Below are 20,841 nucleotides of genomic sequence, written 5' to 3'. Positions count from 1 at the left end.
CTACCCTCTGATCTCACTTATCTAAAAAGATATTGATCCCTTGCTCCCATCCGGCTCACATCCTTTCTTGTCCTTCGTGGTTCACCCTCTTTCCCTCAGTAATCCTCAGCGTTACCCTTACACTCTCTTGTGGTTTAACTGGGCTTGCAGCTCAGCACCACACAGCCGTTAGGTCACCCTTCCCCCTCCCTCTGTGGGATCAGGGAGAGAATCGAAAGAAATGAAAGCTCGTGCGTTGAGACAAAGACAGTTTATTAGGGCAGAAAAGGAGGAATAATAATAATAATAATAATGATAACAGTACTACTAATAATAATATGTACAAACAAGTGATGCACAGTGCACTTGCTCACCACCCGCTGACCGACACCCAGCCTATGCCCAAGCAGTGGTCCCTCCACCCCTGCCAGCCCCCCATATTAATTTTTCATCACGACTCCATAAGGTACGGGACATCCCTTTGACCATTTTGGATCAGCTGTCCTGGCTCTGTCCCCTCCCAGCTCCTGCTGCACCCCCAACCTCCCGCCGGCAGGGCAGAGCGAGAAGCTGAGAAGTCCTTGGCTTGGTGTAAGCACTGCTCTGCAACAATTGAACCATCAGCGTGTTATCAACATTTTTCTCATCCTAAATCCCAAACACAGCACCCTACCAGCTACTAGGAGGAAAACTAACTCTATCCTAGCTGAAACCAGGACATACTCTCACTTGATTTTCACTTGTCATACTCACAACACTCTTCCTTCACCCAAACCCTGGCCCCTTTTATTCAAATTCATGTTTGTTTGGTTTTTTTGTTTGTTTGTTTGTTTTTGCCTTCATAGATAGGCAGCACCAGAAGAATGAAGCAACAAATGTGTCTACAGAGGATGGAGGAGCCTACCATGGTTTTGTGACACCTTTGTGCCTTTCTTATTCTGCATTGCCTTGGATGTTGGGAAATTACACTGACACGCTAAACCCATCCCCAGCAGGCTGTGGACAAAGCTCTGTGTCCAGAATTCCTTGTGTGCTGTGTCCTTTTTGTGTGCATCCAAACAGTAGATGCAAATACAGAAGAAAATACAAGTTTCAGGTGTGTTACCAGTGTTTGGCCAGTAGCATCCAGTCACTGTTCAGCTGCAGCTGTGGGACAAGCCTGGTCGAGCTGCTGATGGACCCTGCCAGCTGGGGAGGGAAAAAAGGAGACTGATCTTGTTCAGCTCTCTTGCTTTGCAGTTACTTCATGGAGACATTATTTTGTTGGATGCCGAGGTACAAACACAATAAAATAAAATAAAATAAAATAAAATAAAATAAAATAATAAAATAAAATAAAATAAAATAAAATAAAATAAAATAATAAAATAAAATAAAATAAAATAAAATAAAATAAAATAAAATAAAATAAAATAAAATAAAATAAAATAAAATAAAATAAAATAAAATAAAATAAAATAAAATAAAATAAAATAAAATATACATTCTAGGTAAAACATAGCTGTTGATACATATCAGACATGGAAGTTATGATAAGCTAAGCATAAAAAACATTAAGTTGTTTTCACTTGTGATGTTATCTGTATTGCAAGTGTGCCTTCCTGTAATCCTGTAATTTTATTTCCCGTTTATATAGTGCCTTTCCTAATGTTGATCCACGGAGCTTCCTTGAAATCTAACTAATTTTATTTCTCTCATAAACACAGCAGAGAAACAGAGGGTTCAGAGAGAGATTTTTCTTGTCCAGTGTTACATAGGAAGCTTGAGGCACAGGTCATCTAGAACAAAGGTTCCCTGGTTGTGTTTCTGACACAAAATCAACTTTCTCAGTGTCATCTTGGTTTTGATTATGAGCATTTTCAAACACACAGAAGAGCAAACTATTTTTCCTGTGTGTACTCCTCAGTTCCTTCTCTGTAACATTGCTACTGTATCTCAAAATACATTTGAAAAGAAAACAAATAATGTGACTTAAAAACTGCATTTTAGTTACACAATAAGGGCTGCCTGCTTTCTTATCCACATTTTTATAGTGCTTGTAATGAAAATAGGATGAAAATCTGCTTCCTTCCTTGCTCCTTCTCTCTCTCCCTCTTCTCCTCCTTCCCTCCTTCCCTTCATTCCTTCTTTCCCTCCCCCTCCCACCATACAGGAAGCATTAATACCTGTGAATATTTTAATGTAGGCAAATATGACTAGTAGATTCATGAATTCAGGCCAATCTCCGCTACCTTCATTTGTATTATTTGCAGACCTTTCAGAGTTAATTGCTCATTTTTTGCAATAGCGGTAGGAATTTCCTCGAGGGTCACAAAGGAGTCTGTTCTTGAAGCTGACATTTCCTCGCTGTGAAGACCATCAAAAAATGCAAAAGGGACGGTAATTTTTAGACTAAATGATGCGTTTAAAAAAAAAAGTTAAATCCAACATTGCAAAATCAGTTTCAGTAATCAAATGCAGTTACTCTGTGAGGAACTGAATCCTTATCAGCAAAGATTTTTGAAAAGCTGCCCAGCATTTCCTTTTTATTTAGTCAACATTTAGTTACATTACAACATTAACTTAACTACAGAATGAGAAGTGCAGTTTTTTCAAATATTACACTGATGATAAAATGCTTTACTGATAAATTTACCGATAATTGAGTAACGTTACCTGTTATTGCTTTTTAAACAGCAGGTTATTTATCCTTTGAGAAAAAAAAAATAAAAAAAAAAGATTTCAGAACCAAGCTAAGATAACCATGTGCATTAAACGAACTGATCAGCCCAAATCTTAATTGGGTTTGGAGTTCCAAAACAGGAAAAATATCGAAGTTAAGCTAAATAAATTAAAGAACATAAATCTCATTTATTGACTAATATTTTGTCAGATTCTCTGTGTAGTCATAACTGCTGAGAAATTTAGCATGCAGATCAGAAATAAGGAGGGAATTAGGCAGCTGATCCACAGTGGGAAAGGCAATCATAAGTTAATTCAGGATGTGTTCTGCTAATATTGATGAAGGTCTAAGAGAGCTCTTTGGAGTGAAGGAGGCTCATTTTGCTTCCCTAGCTTTTTTAGAAATTTAGGTTGGAGTGCCAGAGTTAGCCAGCAATGCTTTGTAAAATGTAAGACTAACAGGCAGGTGCCCTTGTTTGCCCCTTCTGAGGTGACTGAGAAATAAAATGTAGCCAACAACAGCATACCTGTACCAACTATGAGACCAATGACCAAGACAGTATAGCAATATGACCTGCCATTTTCTGTTTAGTTTTTCTAAGAGCATTACAAACTAATTGCACCACTTTCCGGTCTTCTGTATTAAATAGGAATTATTACACTCAGCAACATTACGAAATAAACCCATAGCCTTGCTTTCTATTTCCATAACATCAGTAGGAGCTCAGCTCTGCTGGTGTCCTCCTGGGTACCTCAGGAAGGACAGGCTGAAGACAAGAGCTCCTCTTTACTTCATGGCTTGGAAAGGAACTGAGGGGACTCTGCCACTCATGGGCAAAACTTCATGCATTGATTTTCAGCATAAAGCCACTTCAGTGGCTCTCAGAAGTGTACACCAAATTCAGTGTTGCAAGACGAGGACCTGGTTCCAGCTGATGCTTCCCTGGGAAGAGGAAGGGAAGGACAGAAACAGAAAAGTGATGCAGGCAGGGATGAGTCTGGAGAATGGGGCTCCGAGTGCTGTCTGGGAACAGGGGGGATAAAGCCTCCTGCCCTGCCTGGGTAGCACCTGCCACCCCACACAGCCAGGCTGTTCTCTTGTGACGGCAGCCATGCGCAGGCTATCTTTCACGGGTCCTACAGCAAGCAAAACGTGAGGCAGAACATTGCTGTCTTGGTTGTCAGGGGCATCACCCATTTAAGCAAATCAGTCATTCGGTGAAGTACATGTGGTATGTTTTAAACAAAGATCCAGAGAAACAGGTCATTTGGTCAGCCCTGAAAGCCAACGGATGCAGAGCTCAATGACTTGTGACTGGAGGGATGTCCACAGAGGGGGACAATGCTGGACGTGCTCTGTGGCCAGTACCAGAGGTGCCTTGCAGGTAGGAAGTGGGTTCACTCTCCCTCAGCCTCACAGTTGTGAGCACGACAAGTCAAGGCAGCACATGGTGCACTCGTGTGACACGTTCAGCCTCCTTTGAAAAGCTGCGTAAATTGTGTTTGTGTACACAGCCTATTTTGGTGATACCGGCACGATGATCTGTAATGCTTTGTTTACCTGCTGACAAGATGACAAGAAGTTCAGTCCCGCGCAGGGAGCTGCAGGCAGTGTATGTTAGCAGTACACCTCGCATCCTCGTGCAACGATTCTCTTCCACACTCCCCGTGCATTTTGTAGATCTTTGACACGTTTTGTAGCCACTGTGATAAGCAAACAAGTTGTGCAGGGTTTTGAACTTGATGGGTGTGTGCGTCCTAGCCCCTGATTGCTGCAAGTTGGTAAAATATTTTTGCTGACCAGAGCACCAGCAATTCTTGCACAATGATTCTTGTACGGAAATGGAGAAAGAGGACACAAATTCGCTAACTGCCCCGGTGCTTCCTACTTGGAAATATGGTGCTCAACTCATTAGTACAGGGGATATGTTTGTTCTAGTTCTTACTTTGTCCTGCTGTAAAGCCACTTTGGGGCAAAAGCAGTGTAAATGGAGGGCCGGTGTTAGAGAAAGTGGTGTCGGCTTGGAGAACTGCGTCCTCTTCCCAGTAGAAGGGGCCGTGGGTTGTATGCCCATGCTCACCCAGACCTCAAAGGGAAACCCAACGGCGAGGACAGAAACGGGTCTCTGCCAGCGTCCACAGCCCCCTTTCCGTGCCCAACCGTGGCAGAAGCCCCTTGCCTGCCGGGCAGGGCGGAGCGGGGCGTTGTGCCCGCACCCCGCGGCTCTTTGTTCCCCGGCCGCCGGCTCCCGGCGGACCCCGGCAGCGACCCCCGCGGGGCTGCGGGCCCGGAGCCCTGCCGGGGGTGCCCCGAGGGGGTGCCAGCCCCGCGGGACGCCCGGCGGCGAGGCTCGGCGAGGCTCGGGGGGGTGTGGGCAGCGCTCGGCGCCCCGCCTCGCCCCCTCCCCTGTTTCCCCTCCCCTCCCCGTCCCCCCGCACGCCCGGCAGCGGGGCCGCCTCCCGCCCCTCGTCCGCGGCGAGGCGGGGAGCGGCGGCAGGGAAGGGAGGGAGGGAGCGAAGGAGGGGAAGCCAGGCGAGGCGAGGCGAGGCGAGGCGAGCGGCGCCGCAGGGCGGCGAGGTGCCTGGGCAGCCCTCCCGGAGGAGCCCGGCCCACCGCTCCCGCACCGCGCCCCCTCCTCTCCTCTCCTCTCCTCCCCGCCCCGCCGAGGAGGAGGAGGAGGAGGAGGAGGAGGCGGCGGCGGCGGCGGCCGGCCCGGGGCGCAGCATGGCGCAGCGTCGCCCGCCGCCCGCCGCCGCCTGAAGGCGCCCCGCGGCGCCGAGCCCCGCGCTGCCCGCGCCCATGGCGCCGCCGGCCGGGCTGGGGCTGGGGCTGGGGCTGGGGCTGGGGCTGGGCTGGCTGCTGCCGGCCCTGCTGGCGGCGCTGGCGGGCGCCGGCGGCCCGCAGTCGTTCGAGCTGCCGGGGGCCCCCATCGACAACATCGAGGTGAGCGGCGGCGGCGTGCTGGTGGCCGGCGGCAGCTGCCTGTACGAGCTGCTGCCCGAGCTGCGGCCGCGCCGCCGGGTGCCGCCGCTGGCGGAGGGCTCGGGCTCGGGCTCGGGCTGCGGGGAGCCCCCCGGGGTGCGCAGCAAGCTGCTGCTGCCCTACGAGGAGCCCGGCGGCGGCGGCGTGCTGCTGGCCGGCTGGACGCGGGCGTCGGGCAGCTGCGAGGTGTGGGAGCGCCCGGCCTACCGCCAGCGCTTCAACCGCACCGAGGTGGTGAGCTGCCTGCCCGGCGGCTCCACGGCCGGCGTGGTGTTCCAGCAGGCCGGCGCCTGGTACCTGGCGGTGGCGGCCACCTACTCGGCCGGGCGCCGCGAGGCCAGGGAGGGCTGCGAGCCCTCCGAGTCCGACCAGACCACCGCCATCACCGTGCGCCCCACGGACTCGCTGCTGCCCAGCGAGGAGCTGGGCATCATCAAGTACGACGTGGAGCCGCTGCACTTCGTCGACGCGCTGTGGTGGGGCGGCCACCTCTTCTTCCCCTACTACCGCTGGAAGGCCAAGTCGGGCACGGACCCGGAGCCGCCCAGCATGGCCGTGCTGCACCAGCTGCAGCCCTCGGAGCGCGGCTTCTCCCTGCGAGGCCAGGTGTACCTGGACTGCGGCTGCAGGAGCCTGATCGTGTCCTCCAGCCTCGTCCGCCAGGGCGCGAAGGGCTGGTGGGTGGGCGTCTTCAACCACAGCCACAGCGCCAAGACCTGGAACGCCACCGCCGTCTGCATCTTCGGGATGGAGGAGATGAGGGAGCAAGCCTGCGCCTCCACGCACTTCGCCGTCAACGAGAACCACTGCGTAAGTCTGGCCGGGGTTTTGCTAAGCTTTCGCCCTGCATGCCGGTCTTGTCGCTGGTGCTGCTTTTGCCGGTGCTGCTGTGCATGACTCGAGGGCTGTCCCCGGCGAGGGGACCCAAAGGTGTGCAAAGTTCAGGGGAACTTCAGAGCCGCGCTCGGCTTTGCGCATCAGCCCTGGCGCTGGCAGCCCTGAAGATCTGCGCGGCGCTTTCTGTTTCTAAAGAGACGATCCCTTAGCAGATCCTGGAGCGTCCTTCCCAGCTATGTCTCAGGAAGGATGTGTCTGAGGGAACACCTGAGGGCATGCTGGGTCAGGCTCAAGACTCGGGCTGTTCACTCAGCGCTCCCTTTTCTGCCAAGAATTAGTCATACCTCATTTTATTTTCCACAGAGCCTAGATAAAGCATCTCCTACCTTATTCTGTGCATTCATATCTCGTGTCATTGCAGCTACATCAGAAATGGAAAAAAAGCCCATCACTTTGACTCCTGTGCACTGGGCTGTGCTTGTTGTTATGCCCATTGCTCACGAGTTATTTATGCTTGCTTGCTCGGTGGCGGGTGTTCTCCAGACCTCCTGGGACTGGCCTTGCTCAAGAGGGCCCGCAAGCCCCCCAGACAAGCACGCACAGCAGACAGCAGTAGCCAGTGTGTATTTGTTGTCTCAGTGGTTACATTTTCAGAGGTAAGCGGTACCCCATGGAGATCCCCTGGTCAGCTCTTTCTGTACCACTGTCTCGTGAACTCCTTCCTCTTTTGTAGGGTGGCCTGTGCACATGGAGAGAGGGTGGGCAAGGCTACCTGCTTTGCTGTGGCCTTGGCAGCTCGTAAAGAAATGAACTAAAAAGGAAATTCGGGAAGCTAAAAATGTAATTCAGGACAAGAAGGTGCTTTTGCAAGGCCCATCCGTGCTTTCAAGTCACACTCAGAGTCTTTTCAGAGCTGTGGAGAAAGGAACAATGCTGAAAAGTACCAGGGGGAACCACAGGGGATCGAGCAAGCCATCGTAAAGCAAGCCGTATCTTTTTGCAGCTCCAGAGCCATCTGTGGAGTCTGCAGCTTAACCCCTGAATCCTTACACTGTTATGACAGGAGTTTGCTGGAAACTACTTGAAAGAAGTGTAGTAGTCTCTCCTGGGCAACAAAATGTAGCCCACAGCAAAGCAGAGTGCCGAGATTCTTCCAAATAAAAGCTACCAGAGGGCACATATGATTCATTCTGCTCAGTTCCCTGCTGAATTGCAACACCACTGCCAGTGTCAGAGGATGTCATTATGAATGGGAACACCCATTTCACCATGTGGGTGAAACAACTGTGCTGAAGTAAATAGTGAAACTCTCACAACAGAGCCAGAGCCAGTTCTCTTATATCCAGTGCCAATTTGTAACTTAGTGCGTGATTATGGTGCTCTCACAAGGCAAACTTGCTGAATGAATCGGAAGTCTCATCCTCATCCCCAAATATCTGCTTGCTAGTTGGATTTGCAATTTGCATTCCTTATTTCTAATTACTCATGGGTTTTCTTCAGAAGGTGCTTTCTGAGCATGCAGAAGTAGAAAAATGAAACCTCCCTGGGCAGCAGATCCTTTATAAGCACTTTTCAAAGCCTCGTGCTACAAATTCCAGAGGAGTCCCTGGGAATTCACAGGGTAAGGTAGCACATGTCAGGTGAGGCAGATATGTCCCTGACCTGTGCTCCTCTCAGTCTCCTCTCTCCATCACATCCAAACAGCTGAATACGGAAAGTCAGTGATCCACTGATCAGACAGATCAAAGGATCTGTCTGATTTACATTGGACTCCTGTTACTCCAAAGTTACTTTCATAACCCCAAAATCTTGTCTCCCTCCTGGAAATGTACATTATATTTGGGCACAGTGCTGAAGAATCCCAACATTAAAAAGGACCAAAGTGATTGCCTGACATTATGTCCCTAACTACAGTGATGTCATTAATCATGGTATTTTGGCACAACAGTACGTACAGTTTACCACCGATGGGATAATGGTATTTTAATATTTTGTGTGATCACAGGACATCGGGGTGTTGTGTAGTAATACGACCTGTAGCGTTACATGACTAACTGTGTTCCCTTTTTTAAGCTAATGATATGTGCTTATAGTTTATAAACATATAAATAAATGCATCTAGTTCAGCTGTAATATGTTTTTTATAGTACAGAAGGTTAGGCTAGGCTAATGCAGAATGCTTTTGTAGATGACAGGCCCATATGCTGCTGCTTCTGGGTTGTTTGAGTCCAGATCCTTCTACTGTCTCTCACCAAATCATGAGTCCCTGCGAAAGTGGAACATACCCTTCTCTGACTCAGAAGCGTGCAGAGTACGGAGCTGGCAGGGAGATAGCGCACAGCGCGTCAGACAGCACGCAGCATGCGAGGAAGTTGTGTGCCATCCCTGGCACGGGCTGTGGCCAGAAAGGGTGGCTTTGGAGCACAGAGCATCGGGAGCGTGTTGTAGGGGGTGTGTAGACAAGCAGCAGTGCTTACATGTGCCTCTGTGTCCAGTCTTTTGAAGACGGTGTTGGGACAGAGGAAAAGAGTGTGTTATAACATGATGATCACCTGGAATTCAAGACCTGGATGGTGTCTGTGGCTGGTGGACCTTGTCAAACATGATCCTGACGTTTGTGTTGAAGATGTTAAGCACTGTAGTGTGCTGCGGGTCTTAATTGCCTTTGCTGGGTGCACTTGAACTGTCGAGTTCAGACATGATGTGATGAGGTGTGTGTGTGCACGGACACATCCTGTCAGTTTGTGTAGGGACTGCAAATACGATTTCCTCACTGCAGGAATATGGTTTTTAGTGAGAGTATGTCAGGGATCGGTGGCAGTTTATCTTCCTTCCGATCCTGTCATTCCTCACATTTCTGTAATTACTCTGATTACTCTTAGGCAAGACATCCTCATCCCTCTCTGTACCCACGCAGCTGCTTGTGCTTGCACTGTGTTGGCACTGCGATTCTGAATGGCACATTGCAAGAGGGGCTCACCCGCAGGTGTTTGTGCTCCTGACATCCCTGCCGTGCTATTGCTGCACGCCCTACTGTGAGCTCATTCCTGTAAGGTACCGAGCTTTCTGGCCCTATCCCAGTAAAGCACTTAAGAGCATATTTAACATTAGGCATACGAGTAGTTCTGTCATCTTCAGAGGAGATGCCCATGCATTTAAGGTTAAGTGTGAACTTGAGTACCTCCCTGGATTGGTGCCAAACTGCTTACCGTCCTGCAGGAGCTCATGGTAGGTGTGTGGTCTCTGCTCGCGGACCACGACTTAGGCCCGCGTTGACATTTGCAGTAAGATTTGATGCTGGATTTGATCCTGTCATTCAAAATCAGTAATTTTTAAGATCTTTGCTTACCAGCTGTATCAAAAACTATTTGACTCCAACAAATTCTTTGGAATCTCTGCTTATAAGAAGAAGCTAAGTTCGTTTAATTTCTTGCAGTATGCGAGAAATGCAATTCACAGAGCATTTTGTCCTACTTGGCTGTGTTTATTCTGGATGTATGCAACATTGTTATTTCCAGAAACATGATCTGTAACAAGCAAGAGAAAAGTGACGTCTTAGATGAAACTGTGAAAATATTTTGCAATTTTATATTCAACTTGTTTTCCTCTTATCCATATCTCTTCATTTTGAGTATATCTGCTTATGTACACTGTTGAGGTGTATGTTATTGAACTTGATAGCGTAAACTATGTGTACATAAGTACATCATCTTCACAATTTCCATAGTCATTACATCTGAAGTTGCCAAATCTTTTTCTCAGTTTCTTTTCAGAAGCGTGACTGAGCACTAACAAACATTTTTGGTGGATCATAATTATGAAGTAGAAGCTCCTTAGCCAGGACATACAAGGCATGCTGGAATCTTTCACAAACTTGTTCCAGAAGCTCATGAGCTTTAAGAAGGGCTTTGCTTCTGTTGTTCCGTGGCTGAACAGGAGCTACTAGATTCTCAGATCTCTCCCAGAGATCCCAGGATCTTGTGGATCACAGATAGGCTGAGACGGTTGCTAAATGATATTTCTGTTGAATCTTCATCTGCTATTTAATGCAAGTAAGGATACATAACAGCCTGTTCTTTGAATTTTTGTGTTATTCAGTGGGTGCTAAGTCTGTGAGTCGGTATGTGCTCCTTAATTTATCGAGCATAATTTGTAACCCTGGGACAAATCTTAGCTGGTAGATTCAGGTGTTGAAGTCACCGGAGTTGCATCAGTTTAATCATGACCATTAATTTGCAGGAATGACATTTGAATTTGTCTGGCAACTCATTCCGAAAGATTCATGATCTTTTATTTAAGGAGAGATTTACAGACTTGTAAATATCATTTGGTATCAAAAATTGACCCTGTAATTAACTTTCCGGTAGTAAAGTCATCTCCTGTGTATTACCAGGCTGCTAGTATTTCATCTGATGTTTGACAGACTTATCGAATTAACATTTCTAGAGTGAATATTTCCGCCCAGTTGCAGTGAATTTCCAGTTTCGGTTTGCCCATGTTTGGTGTGGGAAGTAAGCCACATGAGACTTCTAAATTCTCACATTACCAGTAAGAAGAAGAGTTGCTTTTGTCGTCTGGCTTCACGAGGTGTTCTGAGTGAGAAATTTTGGGAGCCTGGGGACTCCTGAACAGAGGACTTGCTTCCTTGGGACCAGAGAGTCATTCAGGTTGGAAAGAGCTTCAGAGGAGGTCTCCAGTTCAGCTTCCTGCATGGGTCAGCTCCGAGATCAGACAGGGTTGCACCAGGCTTTGTTCTGTTGGAGCTTGAAAACTCCATGGATGGAAACTGCACTACCTATTCTGCAAAATTGTCCTCATCAGGATTTTTCTTATTTAAAGTGTCATATCCACAGGAAACCTCCCCTTTTTCAGTTTGTGGACATTATTGCTTGTTGTCCTGCATGCACCTCACTAAAGAGTTTGGCTGTGCATCTCCTGTCCCTCTGACACCATGTATTTCTCCATGTTCTTGATAAAGATATTGAGTAGGACATGTCCCAGGGTAGGTTCCCTGAGGAATTCTACCCATAACTAATCTGTAGGTAGAGTACAAACCATTAACTGATACTCCTTGAGCCTGATGATCCATCAAATTTTTGACCCATCCTTCAGTCCTGCTGTATAGCCTTCAACATCTCAACTTGGATACAAAAAGGCTGTGGGAAATGGTGTCAAGAGCCTGCTAAAGTCAAAGTAAATGACATCCACTGTCCTTTTTGAAGATGGGTTGCAATGTTTGCCTTTCTTCAGTTGTTGGAGATTTATTCTGATCTCCACAATCTCTGAAGTATGAGAGAATGACCTTGAGGTAACATCACTCTTTCAGCATCTTCCTACAGATCCCATCTGGTCCCTAGAAATTCTGTAAGTTGAGATTTCTTAAGAGACCCGTGGCTTAATCCTTTCCCACTAACCAGTTCCCTGAACAAGCTGAAGTCTGGTCTCCTGAAGTCCAGGGATCTGTACTCTGCTGTTTGTTCCTCACTGCCCTCAGGATCCTGAACTCAGTTATCTCATAGGTACTACAGCAGAGACTGCCACTGATTATCACATCTCCGGTCAGTTCTTCCTTGTTTGTGGGTAGCAAATCCAGGAAAGCATCACCCTTCACTGGCCCCGCAGGACTGACAAAACCTGGGGTCCTCTCTCCTTCACTTTGCCCCCAGAGCTTTGTAGTCCTGATTTGCTACAGGCAGTGTCTTAGGTGTCCATGTGGGTGTGCAACAGTGGGTGGTAGTCTAAGGAATGGAAAATCATTGGCAGTCTCTCTGCAATGTACTGGATCAGGGCCCCTAAAAAAAGAAACCCATTTTAACAGCAAGACTGTTTAGCAGATGTGTGCCTTCATCTCTCACAGAAGGGAATCTCCAACCACTGTCACCCACCACTTCCTCTTGCTCTCTCTGCTAGTGCTCAGTTCAAGCCCAGTTGGTTTCAAAGCCTTTTTTAATGGAGCTTGTTCTCCCTCACTGCTTAGTAGTGCGCTTCACTGATTCTGTAAATTCAGAACTGAGGGTGGAGTAGGAGCATTTCTTCTGCTGCAAGAAGTCACACATTTCTAGCCTCCCATGTCTCAGGAGCCTTCATCAGCCTCTTCCACGAGGGTAGCCTCTGACTGGCCCTCCTGCCTTGCATCGTGAGGCTCAGGACCTTTCTCTGTGAAGACCCTCACATTTCCTGCCACCCTCCCTCACGTTTTGCAGTTTGCACACCTGGGTTTGTCCTCCAGCATTGCTATGCTATATACCACTTAAAAAAATGATGGAAATAAATTTTTGGAACAGTTTGTCTCCTTGATTCTTTGTGATTAATAAAGGCTCACTGCATGCACCAGTATTTGCTACCCTCTGATGTAGTAGCCACTGATGGAAGAGCTTGAAGGGTGGTAAAGTTCAGGAAGAAGAATGAGTTTCCGTAAGATTTTTCCCTCTAGGAAAGACATTTGTGTATTGTTCCAGTATTGGCTATTGCTATACAATGCTCACAGGTTGTGTGCCCTTTTGTATAGCTGCACCCATTTGTTCACTATGGATTTGCAAATCCTTAATTTTTGCCTTTTGGCCAACTGTAATATGTTGAATGTTGAGTGAGCTAAAATGCTGCCCTTTCCTCTGAGGTGAGCAATGTAAAAGAATCAAGAGGAAATCAAGACAGAAACTAGAAGTGGGAATATGATTGCTGCAGCTGGAATCATACAGAGATAAACCTGAAAAAGAGGTGCAAAATATGAAATGAGTATAAATGCCTTTCGTGCCAATAACCAAACAGCACAGAAGGGTTGATCTTAAAAGCAAGATGCAAGTTAAGTCAAGAGATCTCTAAGCTTACCTGTTTATGTGAAGATTTTGGGGAACAAAACAATAAAATAGAAGGTTGAACTGAAAAATTTACAAAAAAAAGAAAAAAGAAAAAAAAAAAGTCGTCTGCAGCAGTATTTGTCTTTTCTTTTGCATTTCTTGTGTTTGAATGAGCCTGGAAGTGTTACAGCATAGATGACTGTGGAGATGAATGACTCCTCAAGTATAAGGGAAGTTTAGACTGTAAATATGTTTTAGGGCTGGATTTGTCTGTGAAAGAAAAAGCTTGGGAAGGCCCTACAGTGCTGTAACCCCATTAGTCACAGTGGAAGAAGTAAAAGGGCTTGTTAAAAAAATCAGTGCACTTGGAAGAGGGATGACAGAAGGGTGAAAGCAGCAGCTGCACCCTGGAGGGAATGGGCATGCTGGAGAAATAGGTTGCAAAGGAGAGAAGACTATTTTTGTTGTGACTGCCCACCATCTAAATTCCTCCTCTCCTTATCTGTATTAGCTCAGTGTCGCAGTGACCCTCCCTCCAGCAAACAGAGTGAGGGGAGGAGGCTTCCACACTTGTCAGTACTGGTTCCTCAGTCAGATGAGGAGGATGCACTGATATGACACTAGTTATTTTACTAGTATGTGGGTCAAAATAAAATCTGGCAGCAAAGCTTTTCAGAGACTGGGTGAGTCCTCCCTTCTTCTGTGATGTTATTGTACAGAGTCTGCAAGGAACTTAGGGTGGTTTGTCCTCCTCACGCTGCTATACAGTGCACTGAGAAAAAAATCCTAATTCTCTTGGAAATCAAAGCCTGGAACACTTCATCTCCTCACTCCTTGGTCTGAGCGAGGGCTCATTGTCTGCACCAGTGCTGGAGTTTGTTACCCTCTGATCTAATAAAAAAGTGAGTTAGCTTTTTCCACCTCAAAATGCTTGCAATCATTTTTTTCCCCCATATATAAAACAGATCTCTGTGGCACTAAAGGCTCATACCAAACTGGGTTTTACTGGAGTTCTGTGCCACTACATGACAGTTCCTATGTCTTCTTCCTGTTGCATGAAAAAAAAAAAAAAGAAAGAAAAAAAAACTTTAAATATTAAAGTTAATCAAGTCTTCTTTTACTCCAAGTGACCGTTCTTGCAAGCTAATTAAAATAATTCAGATGACTGAAAAAGATTTTAATTGACTTAGGATTGCTGTTCAGAAAAAAATGTATTTCTATATGGAAAGGCTTTTTGGGGTTAAGCCATCATCCTAGCATGCAGGAGAGCTGGATTCAGCTGTTACCATGTTAGAGATTTGCTTCGTAACTTTGGGAAATGCATTCACGTTTCTGCAAAATGTAGATATTAAGGGTCCCTTCTTACACTGTGTCTTGTGTGTTAAAGCAAAATAAGGTCTCATACTCAGAGGGTTCCTGTAGTTTTAGGGATCTGTCCTTGAGGCTAAAATTCTGGGCATTTTATGCTGATATATAGGGCTTGTTCCCAAAGACCTGGTTCTGCCTAAGCTCTTCTCCCACTCTCTCACACAGTAAGGGCTTCCTTTCAAAACTTGGTTGTCTACAGTAAAGGTGATAGGTCTGGGTTATTTGGCTTGGGGTTTCTTATTCCACAAAATACAGGGATTCCCTACCCATTTTTTTCTTTCATGAGCTGCTTACATACATTTGTCTCTTAACTTCATCCAGTTTGGACAGAGAATTGCAGGTAACATTTTGATTTTAAAGTTCATGGAAATACTTTTATGCTCTCCTTGACATGAACTTTATGCTGCTTTATGTAATTTTTATATTTATGTAATAAGGTCTCAACTTCCTTTAGTGTAAAGCAGGAAACCATGCAGGCAGATGAAGCTCTTCATTTTCTGACACACAAAAAAAAGGCTGTGTGTTTGAAGTCTGCTTTCTCCAGAACATTTGCATGCCTTTAAAAGTGGTTGCTGAGTGTATATGTAGCCTTTATAATACATGATGTCAGGTGATGGGAAAACATGGCTTCATTGAGAAGTACTGGCAATCCAGAATAGGTCTGGGGCCTTATGTCCCCCAAAAGAGATTTTTTTTTTTTGCAAAGCAATGTGCTGCTATTAGACTAAATTTGTGTCCCACTGAGATCAGTGGTTTAGCTGCAGTATATGTAATCCCTATCATGGATATGACCAGTTGCCATGTATAAAAAAAGTAGTTTTCTGTGACATTTCCAAAGATATGTTGCTCTGAAATTCTGCCAGAATAAAAATGTCACCCACACTATTTTCTGAAGTTGAGTTTTCTGAGAATCTTTCCAGGGATCCTCTCTCTCTCTCTTTTTTTTTTTTTTTTTTTTTTTTGAATTAACATTTTGCATTACAGGTGAATAGTTTTGTAATGATTTTCTCCTATATCTGATTTTCAGGAGGAACGATCAATCAAGAAATCACCTACCTTGATTCACTCTGGATTAGCGGCTGTTTATGGCACAGTTGTTTTAAATCAGATAGTTCTCTTTCTGGGAACAGATGATGGACAGTTACTGAAGGTAAGTGGAGTGTGGGAATTTCTCCCTTCTGCATCAGCTACTACCATGCTCACATGCGGTGTTTTTTCCTATTGTTTAGGCACTGGATTATAAACAGATATACCACCCTGCATCTCTGAATTTCTTTTTTGTTTGTTTGTGAAGTAACTGCTGCATTGTTACTTGGAGAACAAGATAACTTCCAAAAGCAATTATGTACCCTGTTTAGAATTCATGGAAGCATTTCATTAATCTGCTAATGCCCACGGTAATCAATTTATGGACTGTGGAGTTCTCATTTACTCTGTCTTTTGTTTACTTCTTTGCTTTGATTTTCTGTTAAGTGAGGTAAAGAGCGTGGCTATCCCCTTTAGTCGCTCCAACGAAGGACCGCTGGGATCCAGCCTGGTGCCTGTGGTCCCAGGGTCTCAGCCATGGCTGGGGATGTGGCTGCTGCTTTCCCCTTTGCAGGTCCCACCAGCAGCAAAGCTGAGCATGTATCCAGAGAGACACAGGCTGCCTTCAGCAGCACTTACACACAGGCCTCACGTAAAACACAGGCCCGTTCCTCCTCCAGCTGTTAGAGACAGAAGGTCACTGGTGCAGGCACACTCACAGCACTCTCCAGGTTCACAGGCACACACGTGTGGATCCTTCAAGTACTGGCATGGCTGCTCAGCCTGCGTAGCATCCGTGACTGGATTCTGGGCCTGCTTACCCACTTTACGGGTGGCCTACTGGCTGCTCCAGCCTGAAGTCTGCTGCACACATGCAGCACTCACAGACTCGTCCCTCATGCACACCGCATCCGCAGGTCCCCCCGGGCGTACCAGCATGGACTCCCTGCCCACCTGATACCCGACCTGGATCCAAGGTGCCTGCTACTTGCTGCCTGGTCCAGCTTAAAGTTTGCTGGCAAATACACAGGCACACCCCACACACAGCAGGCTGGGGAAGATACAGACACGTGGGCCCCTCCAGCAGCCAGCACCAGGCACAGGGGCTGCAACCTACAGCCCCGCTCCAGCTGCCAGTGTGGAGCCCGTACTCACCTCACCCGCATTGGCCCCCCCAGTAGCTGATTTGGGAACATAGACCGGCTCTGTCCCGTGGCAGGGAGCAGAAGACCCCACTCACTCCAGTATGTGATGCTAGGACTCCACTCTCTTCAGTTGCTGGCACCACAGGCTGGGGACATCTACACTCCCAGCAGCTGGCACTGATGTTCCCTCACACACACACAGGTCTGGCCAGGAGTTGGCAAGTAGTCCTTGCAGCATGTACACTGAGGGACAGTGTGAATATGCACAGAAAGAGTCAAGGAAAGATTTAATGGGAAAATATGAGAAGATAGGACAGACAGTGGTGATCAGACGCAGGACTTGGCCAGACAAGTGCACCGACAGGCCCTGTTACTCGTGACCGGCCCTTTTATACCCTTTTAAACCTTTCCCCACCTCTTTGTCCCTCCTGCCCCTGCACATCCCTGTGGGTTTGCAGAACTCTGCAGTTTCTGCACCCTCCCAGTCTCCATGGCTCTCACGGTTCACAATCTTGTCAGCTGTAAAGGCCAGACTGACCTTCCTGGAACCAGAACCTGCAGTTTGATAGCCCAGCAACAAGTGTGACTGGGATGTTTCTGTATTGTGACTGTCTCCCAGATTAGAAGTCCTCTACCAGATAACCTTACTGGAATAAAGATTCCCATATTGTCTCATGCCCTCATCGATTCCTGTTACTGACCAGACTTGGTTCCCATCACTGTCTCCCTTTTCCTTGTTGCCTTGGAAAAGATCCTTGAGCAGGTACCATTAAAGGAGCAGACACTCTCCTTCTACATACCCTTATATTTACCAGTGGAAATATTAAATATTGGTAGATTTGGAGAGCAGGGCCAAAGAGCATATTTATTTGTTCGTTGGCCTGTATGATGTGAATGACTGTCCATTAGGGAGAAAATTCAAGGCTAATTTTGCCTTAGCTTATATAGTTGACCTACGCTAGCTTAAATAAGTTGCTTAGAAGTGAAAGTCATCTTACCTCACTATCAAACTTTTCAACCATCCAGCCAGAGGTCTTTTATACTTTATTTTTTTCCGAGTTTTGCTAGAATGTACATTTCCTGTCTACACTGCAAAGGATGACTCTAATTTTTTGCTTCTATTGCAGACAGTTGGAAAGGAATACAATAGAGAGCTTGAAAAGCTTTTGTCTATTTGATCACACTGTGCTTTTGATAATGAAAAACAGAATTGAAGTCTTTCATGTCTCCTTAGCACAGCAGAGACCATGAACATGACCTTGTTTAGTCATGTTTATGGAAGAAACTTGTATCAGTGTTAGTGTGCTTATTAACTTGCAAATTAAAGTTTCTGTGGTCTCTAGTTCTGTTGAATTTGGTGAGAAGGGTGGTGGAAAACTACCGTTGAGCAGAATAAGAAAGAACCACTTGAGATGTATACTCACAGAAGCCACAAAGAAAGTTCTGTCTTGAAGGCTGCTGTCAATTATTTGCATAGATCCACTTTTACATTATGGGTACCTGGATATTAGTTTGTTTTCTGAGGACTACTACTCTCTTCTCCACTCATAGGAGTACTTAGCACAATATGACGGGGATATAGGTGTCTCTTCCACATTCAGTTTCTGTGACAATCATGAATATACTTGGTGAGTGGGATGTTTCATACACTAAAGCAGTGCTAGGTTCAGTGCAAAATGTGTCTGCTGTGTATGTTGTAGAAATTCTGTTCTGATGGTCTTTTCTTCCATCTTTCCACAGCGTGAGACCCAGTGCAGTAAGTAAACAGTATCAGGGCACAGTAAATCAGCTCAGAGACTCTGATATAGTTACTGAAAGAACAGAAATTGGGCTTTTGGTTAAAATACTAACTGATCAATAAAAGGGTTTGTGAATCATTTTCTTTCATGTGTTTTAGGCTATTCTTAATGAGGATATGGAATCTAACTGCCCAGAGATTTTATATGAAATTAAAGAAGAAACCTCTGTTTTCCCCAAACTTCGACTTGATCCAGTAGATAATAACTACATCTATCTGTCATCTGCCAATAAGGTAAGCACAGCATTAAAAAAATATAATAATAAAAAAGTAAACTATTGCTCTAAGGATTTCTGACACTTTAGAGGTGAAGCATCAGTATGGGTCAGAGTCCAAATTTAAACATCCAAACTGCAGTTACCAGCTTTATATCTAAGACTGGGCTATGTTCTCTAAGTTTTGGTTGCATTTCTGCAGAGCTCTGAAGAGCTTCTGTTTCCATGGTGCTGCCCACTGTTGTTCTGATCCAGCAAAGCCCTTAATCCCATGATTATTTTATGTCATTCAATCAAGAGAGGCTTTTTTTTCTCTTTTTTTTCCTGGAGGCTGGAATCATGCAGAATCAAGCCTGGAGGTTGCAAACAAAACTTGTAGGCTCTTTGGAGATTGAGTTCCTCTGAAGTGGTAATCCAGGTATTGGTAGGCCAGGGCTTGCTGTTCAATTATGCATTTTCTGATGTGGAGAAATCTCTTAATTTGTGAGAGATGGGTTTGAAGTCTTAGTCCTGATGAAGTCAGTGATAAAGTTCTCACTATCTTCAGTTAGGCCTAGACTTAACAAACAAATAAACAAAACAACCCCAGAATTAGAAGTGATTAATGTGTGCGCATAGTGAGGCCAAGGAGTCCGGCAATCCCTGGAAGCTGCTGCGTGTGGGCATCTGAGTCAGAGCTGCATCCCAGCAGTGGCTCCCAGGAGCCCGTGTAGTCGTTGCAGCATGTCCTGCAGCGGGGCTGCTGAGCATCAACTCAGCAAATCCCGTGGTCTCGCCAGCAGCTGGGAAGATGGAAGTGAAAATATAAGGGCTGGCTGTCCATCTTAGCCGGACAGGATTTTACCCAGCACTTGGTTACCTTCATTTACATTACAGTAAGATCCCTTCTCCAGCAGTGGACATACCATTTTAACCTGCCGTCTGAGAGAGTGGGTAAGTTGGTGGGACAACTCCTGACTGATACAAACCATCTATCACAAATGCAGAAGGTTTCAAAATTTCTGTCAAAAATATATGTAAATATTCAAAGGAAAGACTCGCGTTTTCTTTGGCAAGAGCAACTTGTTATAGAGGAGCAACGGCTTCTAGGAATAAATGCCTTTCTAATCATCTCTTGTAGCTTAAATAAGGCATCTACACTGTCTTTTTTTTCTACTTGCTAGTCGTCTAAGATGTTGTCTAGTTTCTGAAATTAAATCTCAAACACTTTCAGCTAAATTGAATTTTAAAATTTGTAGTTGGAAAAAGTAAATGCAGTTCTGCAGAAAGCTATATATCCTTCTTTCTGTTCACTAAACATAGAAACTTTTAATTTTTACAGATTTGTAAACAAATGGTTTGAATCAGGAACATTTTTCTTATTAAAAGTATTAATTAGCACTGTTATTAATAGCATTATTGTATTTGTAAACAGCTTTCTCTTTTTTCTTTTTCCTTTCCTTTTCTGAAAATGGCTGACTAGGATATTCAAGCTGAATGTACAAGTATAGATATATACAATACAGCCACAATTATATTTGCTTATTGAAATAGCATTTGCTTGCATGCATGCTAAGTAGTTGCATGCGCTTGTTCCAGTGTGCACATGCAGTTACCTGACATGTTGATGTAAACACAGATGCATTTTGTTTTGCGCATGCATTTTTGGATGCATCTTCATCTATCATTTAAAAATTTCAGTTCTAATGAGAGGAAAACTATGCTGCTAAGCAGAGCATTATTTGTAAAATACGCCTCCTTTCTATTATTCCCTATAACTCACTATGCTAATCAGTCTTTCCTGCATTACTCTGTCCATGCTGGCCTTTGAGTAGTACAACCAAATTGTCATTGTCAGAGGAGTTTCATCATCTGATGACAAAATGCAGTGTGTGTAAAATAGTCCGCATATTTCTATCCAAAGGTCTCCTGGCAGAGGGGAGTCTGTAAGGAAACTTCCCTGAAGGGATCGTGCTTGGTTGCTGTCAGAATTTTAATGGTAACCCTCGATTTCCCTGTTTCTGGAGGCTATTATAATTCAGTGTATTATTGC

At 45.6% G+C, this 20,841-nt stretch overlaps 1 protein-coding gene across 1 annotated transcript in view; it reads left to right on the top strand.

Annotated features, from left to right (window-relative positions):
• Nucleotides 1–5,494: 5,494 nt before the first annotated feature.
• Nucleotides 5,495–20,841, top strand: part of PLXNC1 (plexin C1) — a gene marked incomplete at its 5' end in the record, with an annotated part of 68,648 nt that continues 53,301 nt past the window's right edge. The window contains 3 exons of the mRNA XM_032207716.1: nt 5,495–6,433; nt 15,653–15,775; nt 18,694–18,828. Coding sequence (XP_032063607.1) covers nt 5,495–6,433; nt 15,653–15,775; nt 18,694–18,828 — 1,197 coding nt within the window. The remainder of the gene's footprint in view (nt 6,434–15,652; nt 15,776–18,693; nt 18,829–20,841) is intronic.

This window comes from Aythya fuligula, chromosome 1 (genome assembly GCF_009819795.1).
Source record: "Aythya fuligula isolate bAytFul2 chromosome 1, bAytFul2.pri, whole genome shotgun sequence".
NCBI lineage: Eukaryota > Metazoa > Chordata > Aves > Anseriformes > Anatidae > Aythya > Aythya fuligula.
Note: the sequence above shows the minus strand (reverse complement) of the source record. Positions and strands in the feature narration are given on the sequence as shown.